Source organism: Mauremys reevesii, linkage group 24, assembly GCF_016161935.1.
Source record: "Mauremys reevesii isolate NIE-2019 linkage group 24, ASM1616193v1, whole genome shotgun sequence".
NCBI lineage: Eukaryota > Metazoa > Chordata > Testudines > Geoemydidae > Mauremys > Mauremys reevesii.
Window position 1 is genome coordinate 15,286,777 of NC_052646.1, and position 26,119 is coordinate 15,312,895.

The 26,119-nt window shown below is 54.0% G+C and overlaps 1 protein-coding gene across 1 annotated transcript; it reads right to left on the reverse strand.

The window, feature by feature from the left end:
* Nucleotides 1–287: 287 nt before the first annotated feature.
* On the reverse strand, nt 288–11,864 carry LOC120390065 (kallikrein-15-like). The gene is made up of 6 exons (XM_039512343.1): nt 11,797–11,864; nt 9,868–9,950; nt 9,587–9,746; nt 8,497–8,750; nt 4,412–4,587; nt 288–475 (listed from the first exon to the last, which is right to left on the reverse strand). The coding sequence occupies exons 2-6, from the start codon at nt 9,905–9,907 to the stop codon at nt 323–325; spliced, it is 783 nt and encodes a 260-aa protein (XP_039368277.1). The 5' UTR covers nt 9,908–9,950; nt 11,797–11,864; the 3' UTR covers nt 288–322.
* Between the last annotated feature and the right edge of the window lie 14,255 nt (nt 11,865–26,119).

Consider the following 26,119-nt stretch of genomic DNA (forward strand, 5'->3'; position numbering starts at 1 on the left):
GTGACAGCATGGGAGCATGCTTGAGAATCACGCTGGGATTTAGGCATGAGCGACTGGCACCGTGGCGCTTGTAAGAGGTGGGGCGATGCTCGGAGTTAGACAGGCCGGGCCAAAATGTAGGTGCCTAGGGGGGTTAGGCACCTATGGGGTTAGCTGAGCAGGGGTCTTGTGCACATCAGTGTTGCATGGGCACTTAAGTCCTTTGGTGGATTGAGCAGCAGCCGTGGCCATGCGGGAAGGAGACACCAGAGACGCAGGGCCACGGTTGTCACTGGTTTATTCTGCGGTCTCCCTGCCAGTGCTCCCCTCCCGGCAGGCGTGGTCAGCCAGACCTCATGGTGTCCCGCAGCCAAGCCAAGTAGTTGCACACCTTAACGAACACGCCCGTCTGGTTGGGCCGGGAGCATCCTTCGAAGCCCCAGGAGGCGACGCCCTGAAGTTCCCTCTGGCAGACAAGCGGCGAGCCGGGGTCTCCCTGCAGGGCAAGCGCCGCAAAGTGCGTTAATAGGACAAGCATCACACGTACAGAGCCCAATCCAGGCCCCTCATGCCACAGAGCTCCCCAGCCCTGCCTTTCAGAGTGAATGTGCCATGCCTACCACAGAGTATCAGGGTTGGAGGAGATCTCAGGCGGGATCTAGTCCAACCCCCTGCTCAAAGCAGGACCAACCCCAACTAAATCATCCCAGCCAGGGCTTTGTCAAGCCTGACCTTAAAAACCTCTAAGGAAGGAGATTCCACCCCCTCCCTAGGTAACCCATTCCAGTGCTTCACCACCCTCCTAGGGAAATAGTGTTTCCTAATATCCAACCTAGACCTCCCCAACTGTTACTTGAGACCATTACTCCTTGCTCAGTCATCTGCCACCACTGAGAACAGCTGAGCTCCATCCCCTTTGGAACCCCCTTTCAGGTAGTTGAAAGCTGCTATCAAATCCCCCCTCACGCTTCTCTTCTGCAGACTTAAACAAGCCCAGTTCCCTCAGCCTCTCCTCATAAGTCATGTGTCCCAGCCCCTGATCATTTTCATTGCCCTCTGCTGGACTCTCCAATTTGTCCACATCCCTTCTGTAGTCGGGGGGCTCAAAACTGGACACAGTACTCCAGGTGTGACCTCACCGGTGCTGAATAGAGGGGAATAATCACTTCCCTTGATCTGCTGCAATGGTCCTACTACTACAGCCCAATATGCCGGTAGCCTTCTTGGCACCAAGGACACACTGCTGACTCATACCCAGCTTCTCATCCACTGTAATCCCCAGGTCCTTTTCTGCAGAACTGCTGCTTAGCCAGTTGGTCCCCAGCCTGTAGCAGTGCCTGGGATTCTTTCTTCCCAAGTGCAGGACTCTGCACTTGTCCTTGTTGAACCTCATCAGATTTCTTTTGGTCCAATCCTCCAATTTGTCTAGGTCACTCTGGATTCTCTCCGTATGCTCCAGCGTATCTACCTCTCCCCCCAGCTTAGTGTCACCTGCGAACTTGCTGTGGGTGCAATTCATCCCATCGTCCAGGTCATTAATAAAGATGTTAAACCAAACCAGCCCCAGGACCGACCGCTGGGGCGCTCTGCTTGACACCGGCTGCCAACTAGACATGGAGCCGTTGATCACGACCCGTTGAGCCTGACAATCTAGCCAGCTTTCTATCCACCTTATATCAGGGGGTAGCCCTGTTAGTCTGTATCCACAAAAACAACGAGGAGTCCAGTGGCACCTTAAAGTCTTTAAGGTGCCACCGGACTCCTCATTGTTTTTATCCAATCATCCAGCCCATACTGCTTTAGCTTGCTGGCAGGAATACTGTGGGAGACCGTATCAAAAGCTTTGCTAAAGTCAAGATATGGGCTTGTGTAATCCACTACGTCCGACACCTTGCGCCAGTCACAGAGGATGTGAATCTATTACACCGGTGCTGGGCTCTTCAGTTCAGGAGGGCCCAGCGCTGGCCCCAGGCAGGCGGTATAACCAGTCCCTGCCCTCAAGGGGTTACAATCTAAATGGACTAAGGGGAGGAAGAGAAACAAAGGCAGGAAGGGACTTGCCCAAAGTCATACAGGAAATCAGCAGCAGAACCAGGAATAGAACCCAGGAGTCCTGACTTCCAGCCCCCCTGCTCTAACCCACTAGACCCCACTGCCCTCCCAGAGCTGGGGCTAGAACCCACGGGGTTAGAGTGACCGGATGTCCTGATTTTATAGGGCCGGTCCAGATTTCTGGGTCTTTTTCTTGTATAGGTTCCTATTACCCCCCACCCCCGTCCCTATTTTTTCACATTTGCTGTCTGGTCACCCTACACTGGGCGCTTCTCCAGAAGGGCTGGGGAAGGGAGACCGTTCAGAAGCCAACGAAGACAGCCGGGCATTGGAACAATCCCAGCATCATTAACGAGGTCCCCCGCCAACGACCCAACATGGCTGCCCAGCAAACGGCCATGTCCAGCTCAGGAACCGCTGCTTCCTCCACGTCCTTGTTTGCCCTGGAGAGCGGAAACCCGCCATTTCGAGGGGAGGGTTCGGCTGGAAAAGTCGCGTCCGTCCTACGCGGCTGGATCTGTATTGACCGGATGCCGAGAGAGTAACCCCAGTCTTTGGTCACCCTAGGTTTAGCCCAGACGACCCAATCTGAGGGGCTTTGTTTATATACACAACGATCCCCCCACCAAAAGTGTCCCAATTTTTCGCACTTGCTATCTGGTCAGCCCAGCTAAGACGTTTCGGGCCGAACACCCCTAGCTGCTGTGGGGAGCCGCAGGATCGCCGAGCGCGTCACCCGAGCCAGGCTGAGGTGACGGGACAGTTGATGATTTGCAGTGTTTTGAAGAGAGTTAATTTGGCATTTTTCCACCACTGATCCGTCCCCACCAGCCCCTTCCAGTTGTTTCTGGGTGAAGCAGAAGCCGAAGGGACCAAGAGAGGACGGCTGTGATCATTGGCTCTGAGCTCCAGGACAGCCCAGACCATGGGGATCTCAACCACTTCTGCAGGCTTGTCCCACCCGCTCCGTCCTGCCCCAGCGGGGGGCTCCACGCCCCATAGAGCCCCCAGCTCACCCTGTCCTGCCCCCCTCTGTCCTGCTCCATGCCCCATACACCCCCAGCCCGCCCAGTCCTGCCCCCTCTGTCCTGCTCCACACCCCACACACCCCCCGCCCGCCCAGTCCTGCCCCCTCTGTCCTGCCCCAGCGGGGGGCTCCACGCCCCATAGAGCCCCCAGCTCACCCTGTCCTGCCCCCCTCTGTCCTGCTCCACACCCCATACAGCCCCCAGCCCGCCCTGTCCTGCCCCCTCTGTCCTGCCCCAGCAGGGGTCTCCATGACCCATAGAGCCCCCAGCCCACCCTGTCCTGCCCCCCTCTGTCCTGCTCCATGCCCCATAGAGCCCCCAGCCCGCCCTGTCCCACCCGCTCCGTCCTGCCCCAGCAGGGGTCTCCATGACCCATAGAGCCCCCAGCTCACCCTGTCCTGCCCCCTCCATCCTGCCCCAAACAGCCCCCAGCCCACCCGGTCCGTCCCACACCATCCTGCCCCAGCGGGTGTCTCCATGCCCCATACAGCCCCCAGCCTTCCCTGTCCCGCCCCCTCCCCCCTGCCCCAGCGGGGGTCTCCATGCCCCATACAGCCCCCAGCCCTCCCTGTCCTGCCCCCTCTGTCCTGCTCCATGCCCCATACACCCCAGCCCGCCCAGTCCTGCCCCTCTGTCCTGCCCCAGCTGGGGTCTCCATGCCCCATAGAGCGCCCAGCTCAGCCTGTCCTGCCCCCCTCTGTCCTGCTCCACACCCCATACAGCCCCCAGCCCGCCCTGTCCTGCCCCCTCTGTCCTGCCCCAGCGGGGGGCTCCATGCCCCATACAGCCCCCAGCCCACCCTGTCCTGCCCCCCTCTGTCCTGCTCCATGCCCCATACAGCCCCCAGCCCACCCTGTCCCACCCGCTCCGTCCTGCCCCAGCAGTCTACATGACCCATAGAGCCCCCAGCTCACCCTGTCCTGCCCCCTCCATCCTGCCCCATACAGCCCCCAGCCCACCCTGTCCTGCCCTCTCCATCCTGCCCCAGCGGGGGTCTCCATGCCCCATACAGCCCCCAGCCTGCCCTGTCCCGCCCCCTCCACCCTGCCCCAGTGGGGGACTCCATGCCCCATACAACCCCCAGCCCGCCCTGACCCACCCCTCCATCCTGCCCCAGCGGGGGCTCCATGCCCCATAGAGCCCCCAGCCCGCCCAGTCCCACCCTCCATCCTGCCCCAGCGGGGGGCTCCACGCCCCATACAGCCCCCAGCCTGCCCTGTCCTGCCCCCTCCAACCTGCCCCAGTGGGGGGTCCACACCTCATACACCCCCTCCAGCCCACCCTGTCCTGCCCCTCCATCCTGCCCCATGGAGGGGGGGCACACCTCATTCACCCACCCCAGTGCCCCTCACCTGGCAGGAGTCAGTGCCCCCGTGGACCACGCCGGCACAGATCATGTTGGGGGTGATGCGGTTGGGGCGGGTGTCCTGGCACTGGGCGTCAGGCAGAACCGTGATATTCCCACAGAGCAGGACGTCGGAGTGCAGCAGCTGGCGGGCGCAGCGAGACTGGCCTGGAGACTTGCGGGCTGCGGGAGAGACAGCGAGCGAGAGTCTCCTGAGTTCTAGGAAATGCTCAGCCAGGCTGGATCCAGGAGATCTACGTGGGGCTCTTATCTAGCTACGTATCTATGTATCCCTGTACACCCGCACTATCTATCTATGTATCTATGTATCCCTGTACACCCGCACTATCTATCTATGTATCTATGTATCCCTGTACACCCGCACTATCTATCTATGTATCCCCATACACCCCCTCTATCTATCCCCATACACCCCCTCTATCTATCCCCATACACCCTATCTAACTATCGATCCCCATCCACCCCCTGTATCTATCTATCCATCCTCACACACCCCCTCTATCTATTGTGACAGACCCAGACCAGTGGGGTCCAGGAGTCTGGTAGAGGGCAAATATACTGGTCACTGGCTGAGTAGGTTTCTGTTCCCTGAGAGACCAGAGCAGGGGCTGCACTAGAGTAATCAGGAACCTGCTAGAACCAATTAAGGCCAACAGGCTGATTAGAACACCTGCAGCCAATCAAGGCAGGCTAATCAGGGCACATGGGTTTAAAAAGGAGCTCACTCCAGTCAGGGAGGGGGAGCCAGAGGAGAGGAAGTGTGTGTGAGGAGCTGGGAGCAAGAGGCACAAGGAGCTGAGAGTGAGAGGGTGAGCTGCTGCTGGAGGACTAAGGAGTACAAGCATTATCAGACACCAGGAGGAAGGTCCTGTGGTGAGGATAAGGAAGGTGTTTGGAGGAGGCCAGGGGGAAGTAGCCCAGGGAGTTGTAGCTGTCATGCAGCTGTTACAGGAGGCACTATAGACAGCTGCAATCCACAGGGCCCTGGGCTGGAACCCGGAGTAGAGGGCGGGCCCGGGTTCCCCCCAAACCTCCCAACTCCTGATCAGACACAGAAGGAGTTGACCCAGACTGAGGGGAAAATCACTGAGGTGAGCAAATCTGCCAATAAGCGCAGGACCCACCGAGGTAGAGGAGGAACTTTGTCACACTATCCATCCATCCATCTCCATCCACCCCCTCTATCTATCCATCCCCATCCACCCCCTCTATCTATCTCCATCCACCCCCTCTATCTATCTATCTTGGGCCCTTTTCTCATGTAGCTTCTATCTCTGGGTGTCAGCCTGGTGCCTCTCACTGCTTAGTGTCAGCTCCTAAGGGAAGAACACAGCTTCAGCCAATGGATTCCCCTTCCCAGATTGGCGGGTAGTGATCCATCTATCAGGAATCGATGTATCGCATGTCGTCTGGACGCAATACATCGATTCCCGAACGCGCTCCCCGTTGACTCCGGAACTCCACCAGGGCGAGAGGCGGAAGCGGAGTTGACGGGGGGAGCCGCAGCCGTCGATCCCATGCTGCGAGGACGCAAAGTAAGTCAATCTAAGTCGATCTAAGATACATCGACTTCAGCTACGCTATTCTCGTAGTTGAAGTTACGGATCTTAGATCAATTCCACCCCGCCCCTCCCAAGTGTAGACCAGCCCTAGATTCCTGCCTCACTCTCCAGCTCTTTTGCTGAGCTCATAGATTCATAGAGTTTAGGCCAGAGGGGATCGTTTGATCGTCTAGACTGATCTCCTGTATAGCAGAGGCCAGAGACTCTCACTCAATTACCCTGCACTGCACCCGAAGACTTTAATTAGACCAACGCATTTCAGTCCTCAGGAGATTAAAGTGCTGTGTGCCACAGGCAGAGAACAGGAGAGATCGAGGTGCTACCAAAGCAGAAGACCATGGTAACTGCAGGGAATTCATCACCTGAGACCCACGCCCCACATTGCAGAGAGCGGCAAAAAGTCCACCCATGGTCTCTGCCAATCCAACCTGGGGAAAATCCCTCCCCGACTCAAATCTGGAGACCAGCTGCACCCTGAGCAGGTTGCTTTTGGGGGAGATTCTCATTCAAAAAATGGTGATTTGTTGAAACTGAATCTTTCCCAGCAACAAGGCTGCGGCTGCGATAAATTTCCTAGTTTGCTAATTCTGGAGATAAAAAACCATTCAAAGTGGTGGAAGGGGCCCCTTTTGACATTTTCCCAGCAGGACTCACCAGGTTTTTTTCCACTTCAAAAAACCACTTTTCATTTCAAAATTGAAATGAAAAAAAAATTAAACTCAAAATTGAAACCCTGGATTTTCCATTTGGGAAAGTTCAAAATTGAACCTGAATCAGATTTTCCCTCCTCACATTTTCAGCTTGGAAAAGTTCAAAATTGAAAACCGAATCAGATTTATTTTCACCCGGCTGCCACGTTTTTGGCTTGGGAAAGTTCGAAATGGAAACACAAATCGGATTTCGATCTTTCCCCCAAGATTTTCAGCTTGGGAAAATTTTCGAGATCTCAACATTGTTCAAAACCTCCCAAATTTGCTGGGGACTGGAACCCATTTCATAGAATTATCACAGGGCGTAAGATCAGAAAAAAACCCCAGATCATACTCTGAGCTGGACCCAGGCCAGAGAACTTCTCCCAGTTCCCCCTGTCCTGAGCTCAATAATTCCGGTTTAATGGAAGCATTTTAGAGACGGGCCTCCAGGCTAGATTAGGAGATGCCAAGTGCTGGAGAATACACCATAGAATCATAGTACCGCAGGGTTAGAAGGGACCGCACGGGTCAGCTAGTCCAGTCTCCTGCCAAGATGCAGGATTAGTTGTGTCTAAATCATCCCAGACAGACGCTGTCCAGCCTCCTCTCAAAACCTCCCAGTGAAGGAGCTTCCACGACCTCCCTGGGCATCTGGTCCATTGCCCGACTGCTCTCACAGTTAGGCAGTTTTTCCTGTAGCTTAATCTAAATCTAGGATGACCAGACAGCAAGTGTGAAAAATCGGGACAGGGGTGGGGGGTAATAGGATCCTATATAACAGTGATCCCCAACCTTTTCGTCTGGCGGGCGCCAGACGAAGGACCACTGCGGCCGTGGAGCACCCGCCGAAATGGCGCCGAATTTCAGCAGCATTTTGGCAGGGATGCCTCTCGATGACGTCACTTTCCATCGATAAGTGACGTCATCAAGAGGCGTCCCCGCCGAAATTTGGGGGCGACGCCTCTCGATGACGCCACTTGCCAACGGCAAGCGGTGTCATTGAGAGGCGTCCCTGCTGAAATTCGGCGGCATTTCGGCAGGTGCTCTCCCGGGGGCCAGGTTGCGGGCGCGTAGGGGACCCATGCTATATAAGAAAAAAAGACCCAAAAATTGGGACTGTCCCTATAAAATCGGGACATCTGGTCACCCTAGCTAAATCTGCTGTGCTGTAGTTTGACCCCGTTGCCTCTTGTCCTGCCCTCTGTGGCGAGAGAGAACAACTTTTCTCCATCTCTTTTATGGCAGCTTTTCAGGTACGTGAAGAGACATCCTTTCTATACACAGTACTGGGTTTACAATGGTGCCACGGCACCCGGACCATGGGCCTGCCCCCGGCTCCGCCCTGAGGCCCTGCCCACCACTCGCTCTTCTCCGCTCCAACCCTGTGTGAGAGGGTTTGGGGCGGAAGAGGCCGGGGATGGGGCAGGGCCTCAAGGCAGAGCGCAGGTGGGTCTCAGGGGGAAGAGGCCGAGTGAGAGAGGGAGCTGGGCCTCGGTGCAGAGGGGCCACGGGCCAGGCACCGGAGTGACCAAGACTGGACACCATCCTCCAGCTGAAGCCTCGCCAGCGCCGAGGAGAGCGGCGCTATCACCTCCCGTGACTTGCAGGCCAGGCCTCTGTTAACGCAACCTACAACTGCATTCGCTCGTTTGGCACCAGCATGGCACTGCTGACTCACGCGGCGGTTGTGATCCACCCCAGCTCCCAGATCCTTCACGCCCCGTCCCTGGGAAGTTTGCTCCCATGGTTAATCACCCTCCCTGGTAAAAACCTGGCCCTTGTTTGGGGGTTTGGGGGGGTTGTTTGTGCTCCTCTACCTTTCTGGAAGGCGCTGGTGCCCCACCCGGAAAGCACACAGGTCGAATCGGGCGTGGGGCAGTTCCTGGGCAGCGGGAGCGGCTCGACGTTGCGGTTCAGGATGGCCGGCACCAGGAGTTTCACCAGCATGATGTTGTTCCGGCTGGTGTTGCTGTTGTATGAGGGGTGCGGGATGACTCGGGAGCTTACGGTCAGCTGCTCTGACCAGTCCAGATGCCGGAGGTTGTGTTCCCCGAGGCGGACGCTCAGGGTGCTGCAGTAGAAAGGAACCGTGGTCACGGGGGACGTGGCTGCGTGAAGCGCCGGCCAGACTGAAGCCCAGGGCAAAACTCCACTTGACTGCGAGGGGGCCAGGATGGCACCCATAGGAGGCCAGGAAGGACCCTCCAGTCTAAGCCCCCTGCACAGCCCAGTCCGGAGACCCTCCCACACGGATTTCTGCCTCCAGCACAGGTCGAGCTAGAGCACCCTCAATGCATCCCTGAGGGAGGTTCTCCGGCCTGAGCTATGCAGGAGGGGCAGGATGGATGGGCAGAACAGTCCCTTCTGGCCTTGGAATCTATGAAACAATGAAAGGGGTGAAGTAAAGGGCATTCAGATAAGGGGTGGAGCTAAGGACGTACATACACTGCCACACACACATATAAGGGTCAGAGTTAAGGGCACTCATTTAAGGGGTTGGAGTTAAGGGGACACACAAGGAGGAAGAGTTAAGGACACACACTTACCCAAGGGGGTGGTGGAGTTAAGGGTATTCATCCAAAGAGGGGGACTTAAAGATAAACACACCTAAGGGGGCAGAGTTAAAAGCCACACATCCAAAGGGGCAGAGTTAAGGACACATCCACCCAAGGGGTGGAGTTAATGTTACTCACACCCAAGGGGGTGAAGTTAATGTTGCACACACAAGGAGGCAGAGTTAAGGGCGCACCCACCCACGGGGGTGGTGTTAAGGACACCCCCCCCCCAAAGGGGCAGAGTTAAGGGCAGACTGGAGAACCCCCTTCCATTGGAAGAACAGTCCCTGCAGTGCAGAGGATTCCCCCATGCCGACCAGCCCTTGATCCTCCAGCCCGTGGATGGACTTACCGGCCGGTGTTGCACCGAGCAGCTGTCACCACCCACTGCCTGTCAATCAGGGTGCCGGTGCACCGGAAACGGACCCCATCAAAAAGCGCCGCGATCCACGGATGGGAGTGCTCCTCGCACTGGAAACCCCGCAGCATCCGGGGGATGTCCTGCGCCGTGGCTGCAGGGGAGAGGGGCAGGAGTTACAGCTGGACGACCAATGGGCGTGTGACGCGGAAGCCCACCTCCCCAGCACCCACAGACCCCCACAGAGAGAGACACGTACAGACACACACACTCACCCCCCATCACCAACAGCAGCACGAGGCCCAGCAGCTTCATGGCGCTCAGTTGCGGTGATGGGCAGGGCAGAAGGCTGCTGGTTCTGGGGAGGAGACAGAAAGGGGCTCGTGAATGGAGAATTGACCCCCAGATCCCATGATTACCCCACAGCCTCCACCCACTGAGACCTGCTGAAGGTTCTGATATTGGCATATAAAAAGGATAGTGTCTGTGGGCCAGATCCTCACATAACTCCAATGGAGCTACGGCCCATTGACCCCAGCTAGGATCTGGCCCCATTGACTCCAATGGAGCTATGGCCCATTGACCCCAGCTGGGGTCTGGACCCATTGACCCCATGGAGCTACGGCCCATTGACCCCAGCTGGGATCTGGCCCCATTGACTCCAATGGAGCTACGGCCCATTGACCCCAGCTGGGATCCGGCTCCATGGACCCCAATGGAAATTAATTCCACCTGTAACCTGCACATCACCAGATGATTTCTGGTCCCCTTGGCAGCTGGGCACTGCAGAGGATTACGAGTCTGCGGCTGGTTCCTCAGCTCAGCAGGCAGAGGGCCAGTGCTTCGGACCCAGCATTGCTGGGTGCAATCAGTCAATGAGGGCCCCGCCCACAGACAGATCTCCACACACACTAGTCCACGGCCCACCCTCCACGTTGAGGTCGTGGTACCTAGCGGAAAGAGCACTGGAGTGGGACTCAGGCAACTGGGGTTTTAGTCCCAGTTCTGCTCCTCCCCCCACATGCCTCAATTTCCCCATCTGTGCAATAGGGAAAATGGCCCCACCCTCCTAAATGGCCTGATGGAAAGCTCTGACAAGAGCTAGGGGTTATTACCTATCTCCAGTGCAAACAGAAATGCCTACGCATATTTAAATACTCTCACACACCCATACATGAACATACGCAAGTAATCCATGTAAACACATGTTTCAACACACATTCGCACACGCCCACTCCCCCCACAATCACAGACCCATTTTCACACACATTTAAATGCACATTCAAACTACCCACATGTGAATATCCACATGCAAGTACCCACATGGACACACATGTGCAGAACACACGCAGACACATGCATGTATGCACACTCCCACATGCAAGTGAACACACACACTCTAATACACATTTAAACACAAACACATGTGCAAGCATATGCTCCCCCCCACACAAGCACACACATTTAAATATACTCACAGCCACGCACACAAATATATACACACATTTAAACACACACAGAGTCACAAACACATGCATCAAATATACATGAGCATACATATAGACATACACAGAGGCACACACATGCATCACACACACATGTATGCTCCGCACATACATGTATAGTTAAACTCATGCAGACACACATGTGTGAACATATATTTATACACACACAGAGATACACACACATGCCTATACACACAAGCATGCTAACATGTGGAGGCACACACACAAACATACACCACACATACATGCCCACAGACATATCTCAACACACACAGCGGCACACATCTCATACACACATGTACACACACACACATGAACATATCAACACATGCAGTGGCACACTCAAACACACACATCACACATACATGCATGCACACATTTAAGTACACAGAGGCACATACATGACACCAACATGTGTCCACACACATAATCCACATATGTGTGTGCACACCCACAAATGTAGCCATACATGCAGAGGCACATGGAAGCACACACACATGTGTAACACATACATGTTCACAGACATGTTTAAATACTCAGGGGCACACACATATGTGCACTCACGTGTGCACACATGATCATAGCAAAACATGCATACACACAAATGTACACAGAGAGTTAAACAGAGGCACACACATGCACACACACACACACATTCCCTTCACCCCCGACAGACCCCAGCTCCCTTCCCAAACCTACGAGGTGGCTCTGGTGCAAAGCAGCCAGGCTTTCCGGAGTAGCACCCTGCCGCGTGCAACCCGCCACCGCCTCCTGGACGAGTCTGAACTCAACCCGGCAGTAACGCGCGGTCCCAGGCAACCGAGCCCGCACTGCCCTCCTCCTGCAGACCTGGCCTGGCTATCTCCCCGTCTCGCCCGCACCGACCTGGGCTCAGCGAGTCAGATCCTGCCCCACCGCCTCCACAAGCAGCACTGGCCCCACGCCCTGCTTGGCACCCAGGCGGCTTGGATCCAGCCCGGCTTTGCTCCCCTGTCTCGCCCGCCGCGCTCCCCGGGCCACCTGCTTTTAACCCCCAGCCAGCCCGTGGCCCCAGGCAATGGCGAGCGTCCGCTCCCTCGGAGACGCCTCCTTAATTTAGCCCCCTCCTTGCAATAAAGCAAAAATGTCCCTGTGTGAGTCACTTTTACTGGGGCGGAGGCCCAGAGAAACTGACATGCAAGCAGGCCTTTGGGGATTTAGGTCACTATTGGAGCTAAGCTCACTGGGGTCCCCTAAGCTCCAACAGCCGTCAGGTTCAGACAAGCGGAAAGAAGCTCTGGTTGCAACACGTGGTGCCTCAAGACGGGCCCCTCCCCAGAATCACTCGCCTCTGTGTGCTGCGGAATGTCTAGATTCCCAGGGCAGCAGGGCCCACGGTGATCGTCCAGTCTGACCTGTATTGCGCAGGCCGGAGAACTGCGCCGGAATAGTTCCTAGAGCAGAGCTGTTAGAAAAACATCCCATCTTGATTTTAGACATGTCCCCGAGGAAGAATCCACCACAACCCCCTGGTGAATCGTCCCAGTGGTTAATTACTCTCACTGTCAAAACTATCTGCCTTATTTCCAGTCTGGATTTGTCTAACTTCAGCTTCCAGCCGGGGGGTGGGGTTAGACCTTCCTCTGCTGGATCGAAGAGCCCGTTATTAGGGATTTGTTCCCCGGGTAGATACTTATAGACGGGGAGCCAGTCATCCCTCAACCTTTGTTGTGTTAAACTGAATAAATTGAGCTCCTTGAGTCTATCACTACAAGGCCGGTTTTCTGATCCACTAATCGTTCTCCTGGCTCTTCTCCGAACCGTCTCCAATTGATCAACATCCTTCTTGAATTGGAACTGGAGGCAGGATTCCAGCCATGGTTGCACCAGGGCCAAACACAGAGGTCAAACTAACCTCTCTGCTCCTACTTGAGAGTTCCCTGTTTATGCCTCCCAGGATTGCATTAGCTTTTGTGGACACAACGTCGCACTGGGCGCTCGTGTTCAGCTGATTCTCCTCCACAACCCTCCCCCCCAAATCTTTTTCAGAGTCACTGCTTCCCAGCATAGAGTCCCCCATCCTGGATGTATGGCTGACATTCTTTGTTCTCAGATGGATACACTGACATTAAAACACACGTTTGTGGGCCCCAGATCCAGATCACTCTGAGTCAGTGTCCTGTCCTCTTCGGTATTTACCACATCATTATTTACCACTCCCACTAAGATGCCCTAGCAGAAGGGCCCATCTACACTCCAGTTGCAAACAAAGAGAGGCTGCTTCATTTCAAGACATTAAAAGGCTACGGGGTGCAGTGGGGGAGTCTTTAGTTTGTGATGGTGCATGTTGTGTTAGGCCCTACAATAACACAGAAGTACTTGGAATATTTGACAGACCGAGGGCAAAATGGGATGAGATTGGGTTAAATTAGGCTATTGAGTCATGACAAGCAAAAGCAAACAGAAATTAAATTCACTCCCAATATACTCGAAGGACAAAGGGTGACGTATATTTTAAAAGTTATTAGGGATATTATGGTAGCCTCTAAGGCCTGGTCTACACTAGGACTTTAATTCGAAGTTAGCAGCGTTAATTCGAATTAACCGTGCACCCGTCCACACCAGGAAGCCATTTAATTTGACATAGAGGGCTCTTTAGTTCGAATTCTGTACTCCTCCCCGACGAGGGGAGTAGCGCTAAATTTGACATGGCTATGTCAAATTAGGCTAGGTGTGGATGCAAATCGAACTTACTAGCTCCGGGAGCTATCCCACAGTGCACCACTCTGTTGACGCTCTGGACAGCAGTCCGAGCTTGGATGCTCTGACCAGCCATACAGGAAAAGTCCCGGGAAAATTTGAATTCCTTTTCCTGTCTGGACAGTTAGAATCTCATTTTGTGGTTGGACATCGGGGCGAGCTCAGCAGCACCGGCAGCAATGCAGAGCTCTCCAGCAGAGGAGTTCATGTAATCTCTGAATAGAAAGAGGGACCCAGCATAGAGTGACCGGGAACTCTTGGATCTGATCGCTGTGTGGGGCGAGGAGTCTGTGCTTTCGGAGCTGCGCTCCAACAAACGGAATGCAAAGACCTACGAGAAGGTCTCCAAAGCCATGATCCAGACAGAGGATACAGCCGTCATGCAACGCATCGCCACGTGAAAACCAAGGACCCCAGACAAGGCTACCAAAAAATCAAAGCGGCAAATGGATGCTACGGAGCCTGCCACCACTGCCCCACCAGTGACCGTGGACTCTGACGATGGGACAGTGTCGACGGCCAGTTCCTCAGCGATGTTCGTGGACGGGGAAGATGAGGAAGGGTTTGTGGAGGATGAGGCAGGCGACAGCGCTTACAACGCTGGTTTCCCCGACAGCCAGGATCTCTTCAGCACCCTCACGGAGATCCCCTACCAACACTCCCCGGCCATTAACCCGGACCCTGAATCAGGGGAAGGAGCAGTCGGTAAGTGCTTTAAACATGTAAACTTTTATTCTTAATATTACAGGAATCTGAAGTATGTGAAAAGGAGGTCTCTATATATATGGGGATAGAACAGAAATCATCCTGGGAGATCTCCACAAAGCTCTCCAGGAGGGAATCGAAAAGCCTCCACAGGAGGTTCCTGGGGAGAGCTGCCTTATTGGGTGCTCCATGGTAGCACACTTTTCCGCGCCAGGCTTTCATGAGGTACTCAGGGAGCATTGCCTTCCCGAGCATGGCTGCAAAAGCTCCTGGTTTGTGCTGGCTTTCACGCAGCATGCACTCTCTATCTCCTTCAGTGACCATCCTCAGGGTGATCTCGCTCAGAGACTCCTGCATCTAATTAGGGGAATTACTGTAATGTTACGCTTGGTCCAAAGTATTTTTAAAAAATCTCCGGACAGACGGCGTAGCAGAGACTCAGCATGCTGCTGCGTGACAAGCGTAACGGAAAGCCAAAGAATCAAATGGACGCTCATGGAGGGAGGGGGGACTGAGGACGCAAGGTATCCCACAGTTCCTGCTGTCTCTGAAAAGCATTTGCATTCTTGACTGAGCTCCAAATGCTTCTAGGGTCAAACACAGTGTCCGCGGTGGGTCAGGGCATAGCTCAGCAATTTACACACACCCCCACCCACCCCCAGAAGTGAAAGGGAAAACAATCCTCTGTTGACTCTTTTACATGTCACCCTATCTTTACTGAATGCCGCAGATAGATGCAATGCTGCAGCACTCAACACCAATATCCTTGTTCCCCCCCCGCCATGGGTGGCTGACGGTACAATATGACTGATATCCATTGTCATCATCAGCCTATTGGCACATGGGGCAGTGCAAAAGGACTGGTAACCATGCCGACTAGCATCAGTGAGGTCAATCAAGGGCGCCTGCTCCTAATTTTTCCTGGTAGATGGTGCAGTATGGCTTGTAACCATCCTCATCATAGCAACAGGGGGCTGAGCTCCATCAGCCCCCACCCTTCATGTGTAAAGAAAAGATTCAATTGCCCCTGGACTAGCAGAGGGATGCTGGGCTCCTCTTCTCCACACTCCTTAATGTCCTGTCTGGACTATCATAGCAGCTGGAGGCTGCCTTCCACTCATTTCTCACTAACAAGTCACTATGTCTTATTCCTGCATTCTTTATTACTTCATCACACAAGTGGGGGGACAATGCTATGGTAGCCCAGGAAGGCTGGGGGAAGAACGGAATGAACAGGTGGGGTTGTTGCAGGAGCACCCCCTGTGAATAGCATACAGCTCATAATCTATGCAGGATCTGACACAGAGCAGCTGTGCTCTCTGGTTCTCTGATACAGTGGTTCTCTAGTACACTTGCCCATATTCTAGGCAAGACAGATTCTATTTTTAGCTACCAAAAAGGAGGGATTGACTCAGGGAGTCATTCCCAATTTTGGCTTTTGCGCCCCTGGCTGATCTCAGCCAGGGGCACTTATGACAACAGCAAATGGTGCAGTGCAAAAGGACTGGTAACCATGATCATCTTATTACCAATTTATGGTATGGTAGATGGTACAGTATGGCTGGTAACCATCTCTGCTGTCATGCAAAAGCAAAAGCATGCTGCTGTGTAGCGCTGCTGGACCGCCTCCGTCAGCGGCATCTAGTACACATACGGTGACAGGCACAAAAGGCAAAACAGGCTCCATGGTTGCCACGCTGTGGCGTCTGCCAGGGCAATCCAGGGAAAACGGGCTCGAAATGATTGTCTGCCATTGCTTTCCCGGAGGAAGGGATGACTGACGACATTTACCCAGAACCACCCGTGAAAATGGTTTTTGCCCCATCAGGCACTGGGATCTCAACCCAGAATTCACAGAGACAGACTAGACTGTGTTCATTGTTTGAAAAAATGTGTCTTTGCAAGGAATTCACTCCCTTTTTCCCATCACACAGCTTCGACTGTCTCCAGACCTGCCACAGCATCCCCCTCACAGAGGCTGGCAAAGATTAGGCGGCGAAAGAAAAAGACACGGGACGAGATGTTCGCTGAACTTATGGGGTGCTCCCGAGACGAGGCGGCCCAGCAGAGCCAGTGGAGGGAGATCCTCTCTCTGTACCAGCGCTCACACAGCGAACGGGAGGAGAGGTGGCGTGAGGAAGACAAGCAGGCGACTCAAACGCTGCTTGGACTAATGAGGGAGCAAACGGACACGCTCCGGCGCCTTGTGCATGTTCTGCAGGACCGCAGGCAGGAGGACAGAGCCCCCCTGCAGTGTATCTGCAACCGCCCTCCCCCGCCACAAAGTCCCATACCCCCCTCACCCAAAATAACCAGAAGAAGTGGCGCCAGGGGCCGTGAAAACTGTCACTGCACCCCAGCAGAGTGCTCAAGTACCCAAAAGCTCTCATACCCTAAATTTTGAGAAGTCCTTTCCTTCCCGCCTCACCCAAGCCCCCGTCCCAGTTTCATCCCCTAACTGTCTAGTTGATAATAAAAAATACTTTTCTGTTAATTACTGTTTCTGTCATGTTCTTTTAGAGGAGACTGTGTTTGAAGGGGAGGAAGGGGGTTGGTAATTGGACAGGACAATCACCTTTACTAGGGTACAGACACGGGGGCAGGATCAGCAGCAGGTCACACACACAGTGCAGTCAGTAGGCACCCTGGTCGGTATGGGAGGTAGTTTGCAGGTTCTGTGTGGGTGGGGGGTTACGTGACTTTGTAGCCGGGGAGGGGGGTTACAGATCTCATGCAATGGTCCCTGTCCTGGACCACAGAGCCACGCAGAAGAGGAATCTGTATCCGTCCTCCCCCGCCAAAAGGCCACATAGCCCCCGCACACAGAGTCCCAAAAAGGAGGGATGGCAGGCTCCATTGAAACAACCAGTCCGGCACTGCAGAGCGCTCTGGGAGCAGGAGCCTGTCATTCCTCTAGTTTAGAGGTGGTCTTTACATCACCGCACACCCTACCCAGCACAGTCTGCGTCCCAGTTTCAACCCTTTAATGCAAAGTCATCAATAAAGAAACCTTTGTAAAGTTACAGTGGAACATGTATTTTATTTTTAAACGTGTGTTGGAAGTTGGGGAAGCGGGGTGGACGGGGTATGTAACTGCAGATGCTGGTCAACAGTAACTTGGTAAAGAAACAGGGGCAGGTTCAGTTTCTATGTAAAGAAACTGAACAGTCACAGGTCACGCTGCTCGCTGCTCGCTGGTACTTGAAGAGTTCCTTGTCGCTGTGCAAGGCGCCTGCATAGGGCTTCACGAGCCAGGGCATTAGCGGGTAGGCTGGGTCCCCGACGATCACTATAGGCATCTGCACATCCCCAAGAGTTATTTTGTGGTCCGGGAAGAAACTACCTTCCTGCAGGCGTCTAAACAGACCAGAGTTCCTGAAAACACGCGCGTCATGAACTTTGCCTGGCCACCCGACGTTGATGTTGGTAAAACGTCCCCCATGGTCCACCAGTGCTCGCAGCACCATTGAAAAGTAGCCCGATTTCTCAGCAGCTGACTGTGGAAGAGGTGGACGATAAGGTGCGAGGGAGTTGACAACGACCATAACTGCAGCGGGATCCGTGCTCGCAGTGCTGTGGCGCCCGCGCTGTCACTGAGCAGAAAAGTGCACGAACAGATTGCCCGCAGGCGCTTTCAGGGAGGGAGGGAGGACGTGATTGACGGTTCAATGATGACAGTTACCCAAAACCACCCTCGACACATTTGTTCCCCCAGCATGCATTGGGGGGAAATCCCAGAATTCCAATGGGCAGCGGGGAGTGCGGGAACTGTGGGATAGCTTTCCACAGTGCACCGCTTCCAAAGTCGACGCTTGCCCCTTTACTGTGGACTCACACAGTCGAATTAGTGTATTTAGTGTGGATACACAAATTCGACTTCATAACGTCGATTCCACAAATTCGACTTAAGTTGATTCGAAATAGTCTTGTAGTGTAGACATACCCTAAGAGTTACAGCCAAAGCATGAGCTCCATTGTGCCAGGCGCTGCACCGACCCTGACCGATATCGGGGATCCTGTTATGCCAGGCAATGCACAGACCATGACTGAAATCAGGGCCTCGATGTGCCAGGTGCTGCACAGATCCCGACTGAGATCGGGAACCCCGTTGTGCCAGGCACTGCACAGACCCTGACCAGGTACCAGCCTCGACAGGGCTGCAGTGCAGAATGATTCTACTGTTATGGGCACCAGGTGGTGCTATTACATATGCTCTTACAAGTCTTCCCCTTAATGCCTGGGCAGTGGCCAGCCTTTGAAGACGTACCTGTTGTTGTTGATTTTGTGCTGTAGTTTTCTTTGTAGCAGAGCTGTTGCAAGCAGCAGGGAAATTGGCTCCTTCCTTAATTACTCTAATGAGGGCCACTTGCTCCCTGGTTGTTGGTGCTTGAGCTGAGTATACCCGCTGTGGTCGTTTGTGACCGCCTCTGCTCCAGGACTAGTATCTACAGTATAAATCAACCAGGTTGCACAAACAGCCAGCCTCCGTAGCGCTGCTCTCTCCTCCAATGGCAAGCGGAGCATCAAGGCCCCAGTTTCTGCTACCCTAGAGCAGAGAGGTAACAGGGCCTTTCTTTGGAGACCGTGTCGTGCAGACACTCCCCATAGGGCTGAACTTTCCCGGCCTCCACCTCTGCTCAAAAGGGGAATTGTCGCGTGAAACCACTGGAGATATTTCCAGCAACAGGCCAGGGAGAATCTACACAGGGCACAAATATTTAATAATGGGCTCTGCAACCTAGCGGAGAAAGGTCTAGCGCAATCCAACAGCTGCAAGTTGAAGCTAGACAAATTCAGACTGGAACTGAGATGAACTTTTTAACGGAGAAGATAATTAACAGGGGTCACGGGGGGGTGCGTTCTCCATCACCGACAATGTTTACATCACGAGTGGCTGGTTTTCTAAAAGAGCTTTGCTAAGAATTATTCTGGGCGAAGTTTTGGGCTATACAGAGGTCAGACTAGATCAGGGGGTCTCAAACTGTGGGTCGGGACCCCTAAGTGGGTCACGATGTTATTTTAATGGGGTTGCCAGGGCTGGTGTTAGACATTCTAGGATCCGGGCCCAACGCTAAAACCCAACCCCCACCACCTGGGCCTAGAGCCCAAGGCCTTCAGCCCTGGGCAGTGGGGCTCCGGCTACAGGCCTCCTGCCAGGGGCTGAAGCCCCTTGGCCTTCAGCTTTGCCTCCCCACCCACCAGGATGGCAGGGCTTGGGCTTCGGCTTTGGCCTCACTGCCCGGGGCGGGGGGGCTCAGGCAGGTCCCTCCTCCTGGGGCCATGTAGTAATTTTTGTTGTCAGAAGGGGGTCGGGGTGCGGTGACATTTGAGACCCCCTGGACTGGATGCTCACAGGGATCCCCTCTGGCCTTGGAATTTATGAATCTGGGACTCAAGGCCTGCAGCCCAGTGCCTCTGCAATTACCTGCGGTGACAAAGCTCCTCCTCGACCTTGGTGGGTCCTGCGCTTATTGGCGGATTTGCTCGCCTCACAGATTCACCCTGTGGGTCGGGAAACAGCCCAGAGACCTTCCCCTCTGGTAGAAGCCACAGTCCAGGTCAATTCCTCCTGTGTTTGATCAGGAGTTGGGAGGTTTGGGGGGAACCTGGGCCCACCCTCTACTCCGGGTTGCAGCCCAGAGCCCTGTGGACTGCAGCTGTCTGGAGTGCCTCCTGGTACAGTTGCACAATAGCTACAACTCCCTGGGCTACTTCCCCATGGCCTCCTCCCGACACCTCCTTTGTCCTCACTATCAGACCTTCCTCCTGATGTCTGATAACTCTTGTACTTCCCAGTCCTCCAGCAGTATGGCTACTCACGCTCAGCTTCTTGCACGCCTCTTGCTCCCAGTTCCTCACACGCACTTCCTCTCCTCTGGCTCCCCCTTGGCCTGACCGGAGTGAGCCCTTTTATAGCATCAGAGGGGCCTTAATTAGAGTCAGGTGCTTAACAGCCTCACCTGACTCTTAGCAGGTTAATTGGAGTCAGGTGTTCTCAGGGGGAGGGCTAGCTCAGTGGTTTGAGCATTGGCCTGCTAAACCCAGGGTTGTGAGTTCAACCTTTGAGAGGGCCATTTAGGGATCTGGGGCAAAAATCTGTCCAGGGATTGGTCCTGCTTTGAGCAGGGGGTTGGACTAGATACCTCCTGAGGTCCCTTCCAACCCTGATATTCTATGATTAGCCTGGAGCAGCCCCTGCTCTGCTCACTCAGGGAACAGAAAACTGCTTATCCAGTGGCCAGTATATCTGCCTTCTACTACTCTGCCATTCCCAACTGGCCTGGGTCTGTCACACTACAGTCAAACCACCCATCACGAGTCCCACTCACAAGCCCAGGAAAAGCTTTGTGATTCCAAATGATTTTTTCCTGTCTCAAGATGAAACAAAAATCAAGTCAGCTCCTCCGAACCATTTCGTTGGGGGTAAGTCCAAACTCTTTCCTTGCTGCGTCGAGCCTTTTTTACAACCTTTTTGGACACATGCGGAAATTTCGAACCGACTTGTTCGTTCTGTGAAAAAATGGTGATGTTTTGGGACCCCCCCAGAAATGGTTGAAATATCGGAGGGAAACTTTGGAAAACCGGGGGAGGGGGGGATGGAAAAAGGGAATGTTCCAGTAGAGACATTTGTCAAAACTGCCCCTTATTCCCACACAAACAAGCTGGGACACCGTGTGCCCTCAGAGTGTTTAGCCTGGTGAATTATTTTCCGGCAAATTGTTGTTTCATTGAGAAATTCACTTTTCAGAGTCCAAAACTATTGGCGGCGGCGGGGGGATTTCAAGAGCCAAAATGTTTCATTTCGGCTTTTTCATTTCTAAATGGCATTTCAGATTTGTCTGGCCATTAAAACACACACACAGAGAGCAGAGCCCAGCCCCTCCAGCAAGGGTCAGTCCTAGGACCAATCCTTTTCAATTTATTCATAAATGATCTGGAGAAAGGGGTAAACAGTGAGGTGGCAAAGTTTGCAGATGATACGAAACTGCTCAAGATAGTTAAGACCAAAGCAGACTGTGAAGAACTTCAAAAAGATCTCACAAAACTAAGTGACTGGGCAACAAAATGGCACATGAAATTTAATGTGGATAAATGTAAAGTAATGCACATTGGAAAAAATAACCCCAACTATACATACAATATGATGGGGGCTAATTTAGCTATAACGAATCAGGTAAAAGATCTTGGAGTCATCGTGGATAGTTCTCTGAAGACGTCCACGCAGTGTGCAGAGGCGGTCAAAAAAGCCAACAGGATGTTAGGAATCATTAAAAAGGAGATAGAGAATAAGACGGAGAATATCTTATTGCCCTTATATAAATCCCTGGTACTCCCACATCTTGAATACTGCGTACAGATGTGGTCTCCTCATCTCAAAAAAGATCTACTGGCACTAGAAAAGGTTCAGAGAAGGGCAACAAAAATGATTAGGGGTTTGGAGAGGGTCCCATATGAGAATAGATTAAAGAGGCTAGGACTTTTCAGCTTGGAAAAGAGGAGACTAAGGGGGGATACGATAGAGGTCTATAAAATCATGAGTGATGTGGAGAAAGTAAATAAGGAAAAGTTATTTACCTGTTCCCATAATAAAACTAGGGGCCACCAAATGAAATTAATGGGCAGCAGGTTTAAAACAAATAAAAGGAAGTTCTTCTTCACGCAGCGCACAGTCAACCTGTGGAACTCCTTGCCTGAGGAGGTTGTGAAGGCTAGGACTATACCAGGGTTTAAAAGAGAACTGGATAAATTCATGGAGGTTAAGTCCATAAATGGCTATTAGCCAGGATGGGTAAGGAATGGTGTCCCTAGCCTCTGTTTGACAGAGGGTGGAGATGGATGGCAGGAGAGAGATCACTTGATCATTGCCTGTTAGGTTCACTCCCTCTGGGGCACCTGGCATTGGCCACTGTCGATAGACAGATACTGGGCTAGATGGACCTTTGGTCTGACCCGGTACGGCCATTCTTATGTTCTATGTTCACACACACGCACAGCAGGGGCCAGCCCCTCCAGCAGGGGGCAGCAGGGACGGACACACACACACACACACACACTGGCCAAAACTGAAAAGATGTGGTGTAGTTCAAGTCTAATGGGATTTTGTTTTCTCCCAGATTTCTCGGGTCAGCTGAAAACGCCGTTCCCCGCTTGGCTCTGCTTTGAGCTGCTACCACAATACTAGGCTGGGGGGTGTATAAACCACACATGGGAAACAAAGGGATAGGGGAGGCCAAGAGGCCCACTGTCCTGCCCAGACCTTGGGTGGTCAGATCTAGTGGTCCGAGCCCAGGAGACAGGAACCTGAGCCAGGAGCTGACCCGAGGGGCAGAGGCTGGAGACAACCCAAGGGTCGGAGCCAGGATTCCCAGGTCAGGAGCTGAGCCAAGGGTCGGAGCCAGGATTCACAGGGCGGAGCTGGGAACTGGAGCCGGGAGCTGAGCCAAGGGTCAGAACCAGGATTCACAGGGGGGAGCTGGGAACTGGAGTCGGGAGCTGAGCCAAGGGTCGGAGCCAGGATTCATGGGTCGGAGCTGGGAACTGGAGTCGGGAGCTGAGCCAAGGGTCAGAGCCAGGATTCACAGGGGGGAGCTGGGAACTGGAGTCGGGAGCTGAGCCAAGGGTCAGAGCCAGGATTCACAGGGGGGAGCTGGGAACTGGAGTCGGGAGCTGGGAACTGGAGTCGGGAGCTGAGCCAAGAGTCGGAGCCAGGATTCACGGGTCGGAGTTGGGAACTGGAGTCGGGAGCTGAGCCAAGGTTCGGAGCCAGGATTCACGGGTGGGGGCTGGGAACTGGAGTCGGGAGCTGAGCCAAGGTTCGGAGCCAGGATTCATGGGTCGGAGTTGGGAACTGGAGTCGGGAGCTGAGCCAAGGTTCGGAGCCAGGATTCACAGGGGGGAGCTGGGAACTGGAGTCGGGAGCTGGGAACTGGAGTTGGGAGCTGAGCCAAGGGTCAGAGCTGGAGCTGGTGTCAGGGACCCGGGCCGGGATCAGGAGCCAGGCACAGCTCAGGAGCCGGGGAACAAGTCCGGCTCCGACATAGCAGCCAGCTAGGAATTCGCCCAGTTGCACAGACAGCTTCCTGTGCCTCCCCCAGCTTAAATAGTGCAACGGGCTCCTCCAGTCAGGGCATCGCCACGAGTGGGCCAGGGTCCCATCAACCGCAGCCTCCTGGCCAGCCGTGGAGTGGCTACCAGGTTACGACAACCGGCTGCGTCTCTGCAGAGCTGGGTTCAGGCCCCGTGGAGCCGCGCACCCCTCTGGTGCAGGGATCAAACTCAGCTCAGTATTGGACCCAGCTGGGCTGGAGATCAGAGCTGTGGAGGGAGGAGACCTGGCGTTACAGCGACTCTGATGACAGGCCGAAGCGGAACTGGACGTCGATGCAGGGCTCCAGTTAGACCCAACCACCCCACTGCCTGAGACAGGTGAATGTGCCTCAAGGGGGCACTCCTGGGCCGGGAGCCCCGTGACACAGCCCGACGCTACTCAGCCTTCGCATCGGTGAGCTGGCCCTGGCCAGACTTTGCCGCTGACTGGCAAACAACGATCAGGAGAGGGCAGTGTGACAGAGTGACCTGGAGCGCGGGGCAAACGGCCCTGTCAGCCTAAATCCAGCCAAATGCGAGCAAGGAATTCAGGCCGTACCTCCCGAGTGGGGGCCGTAGCTTGGAAACCAGGGGCACCGGAAAGGTTCTAGGGTTCACAGTGGATAAACGACTCAACGGGAGCTCCCAGGGTGCAGCTGGGGGGAAAAGGAGCCCCTGGATGTGATCCTTGGGCGCAATCCAGTGAGGAAGGCACTGGAGAGAGCGACTCTGGGATGATGCGCCCAGCTCTGGGGTTTGTTTTGGAACAACTGCAGAGGGGCTTGATCCATTTAGCTGATCAAAGTGGTCGTGAGGTGTGTAAGGACATTCATGGGGAAAAAACCCCAGGTCCTAACAGGCTCTTGAAGCTAGGGGGGAAAAGGCTGAACAAGAACCAACGGCTGGGAATTAACGCCAGACACATTCCAGTTAGAAATCAGGCACCTATTTTGAACAGCCAGACGATTAACCACTGGGACAAACTCTCCAGGGCGGGGCTGGATTGTCCATCTCGTGGGGTCTCCCAGTCCCACTGGAGGCCCTCCTGGAAGACACTTTAGTCCAGAACAAGTTACTGGCTCAATCCATGGGGGAGTGGAGTGAATTTCTCTGACCTGTGGAAAAATTGGAAAGAGTCCAGCAGAGGGCAACAAAAATGATTAGGGGGCTGGAGCACATGATTTACGAGGAGAGGCTGAGGGAACTGGGATTATTTAGTCAGCAGAAGAGAAGAATGAGGGGGGATTTGATAGCTGCTTTCAACTCCTGAAAGGGGGTTCCAAAGAGGATGGATCTAGACTGTTCTCAGTGGTAGAAGATGACAGAACAAGGAGTAATGGTCTCAAGTTGCAGTGGGGGAGGTTTAGGTTGGATATTAGGAAAAACTTTTTCATTAGGAGGATGGTGAAACACTGGAATGGGTTCCCTAGGGAGGTGGTGGAATCTCCTTCCTTAGAGGTTTTTAAGGTCAGGCTTGACAAAGCCCTGGCTGGGATGGTTTAGTTGGGAATTGGTCCTGCTTTTAGCAGGGGGTGGACTAGATACCTCCTGAGGTCCCTTCCAACCCTGATATTCTATGATTCTATGATCAAGCTGCTGTCTTCTGGCATTAAACACAATGAAACTATGAACTACAAATCATACATCAGCAGAACAAAATGTGGAGGGGAAACTGGCCCCATGGACTCCAATGGAGCTACGGCCCATTGACCCCAGCTGGGATCTGGTCCCATTGACTCCAATGGAGCTACAGCTGATTCACACTGTACCCTATGAAACTGGAATCTGGTACAGAGCCTTCAAACTCCTTGGAGTAAAGAAATTGCCAGGCACCATGCGGCTGTTGACAAGCTATTGACGGTCACACCCAAGCCCGGTGAGCCATGGCAGAGGACTGGCACCAGCCCATGGACACGCGTGTTCTCATGGCACCAGGCTGGGATTTAGGTCATTGCCTAATGGGCTTTCATTCCTCCTCCTGCCCAGGCAAGCTGTGGATATTAACTGGCAATCTTTGAAGATCTACCACACCTCTGAGGGACTATTCCCATGATCGCAAGCTGGCTAATTACTAGTGTCCCAGCATCCATGGAATGCTCAGTAAGGTGCTGGATAGAGTCTGGGGCGGGCAGGGCCAGGCGTCATGCCGATGCGCTGGATGAGTGGGGTGCTGCTTCTGCCACCTTGCTCCCAGCCCATGTTAGCTCTGCGCACGGGCGAGGCCAAGACATCTAGTGTAGCAGCAGAACAATCTCTTCTTGGCTGGGTGTCAATGGATTTCAATGCAGGACATGCTCGGCAGAGGGACAGGAAGGGCAGCTCCTACCCAGGACAAGGATTGAGAAAGCTGGGCCCATTGGCCTAGAGGAAACAACAAATGCTATGAAGGAAATACTCAGCTAAATGGGCATAAAGCATTTAGTGGAGCATTCAGTGGAGCGATGGCCGATTGACCCCAGCTGGTATCTGGCCCCATTGACCCTAATGGAGT

Excerpts from the sequence above, each read along its gene's own strand:
- LOC120390065 (XM_039512343.1), bottom strand. The coding sequence starts at position 9,907 with ATGAAGCTGCTGGGCCTCGTGCTGCTGTTGGTGATGGGGG. Across the intron at positions 8,751-9,586 it reads GCTCGGTGCAACACCGGCCG|CACCCTGAGCGTCCGCCTCG; the intron begins GTAAGTCCATCC and ends TTTCTACTGCAG. Across the intron at positions 4,588-8,496 it reads CACCAGCGCCTTCCAGAAAG|CCCGCAAGTCTCCAGGCCAG; the intron begins GTAGAGGAGCAC and ends TCTCTCCCGCAG.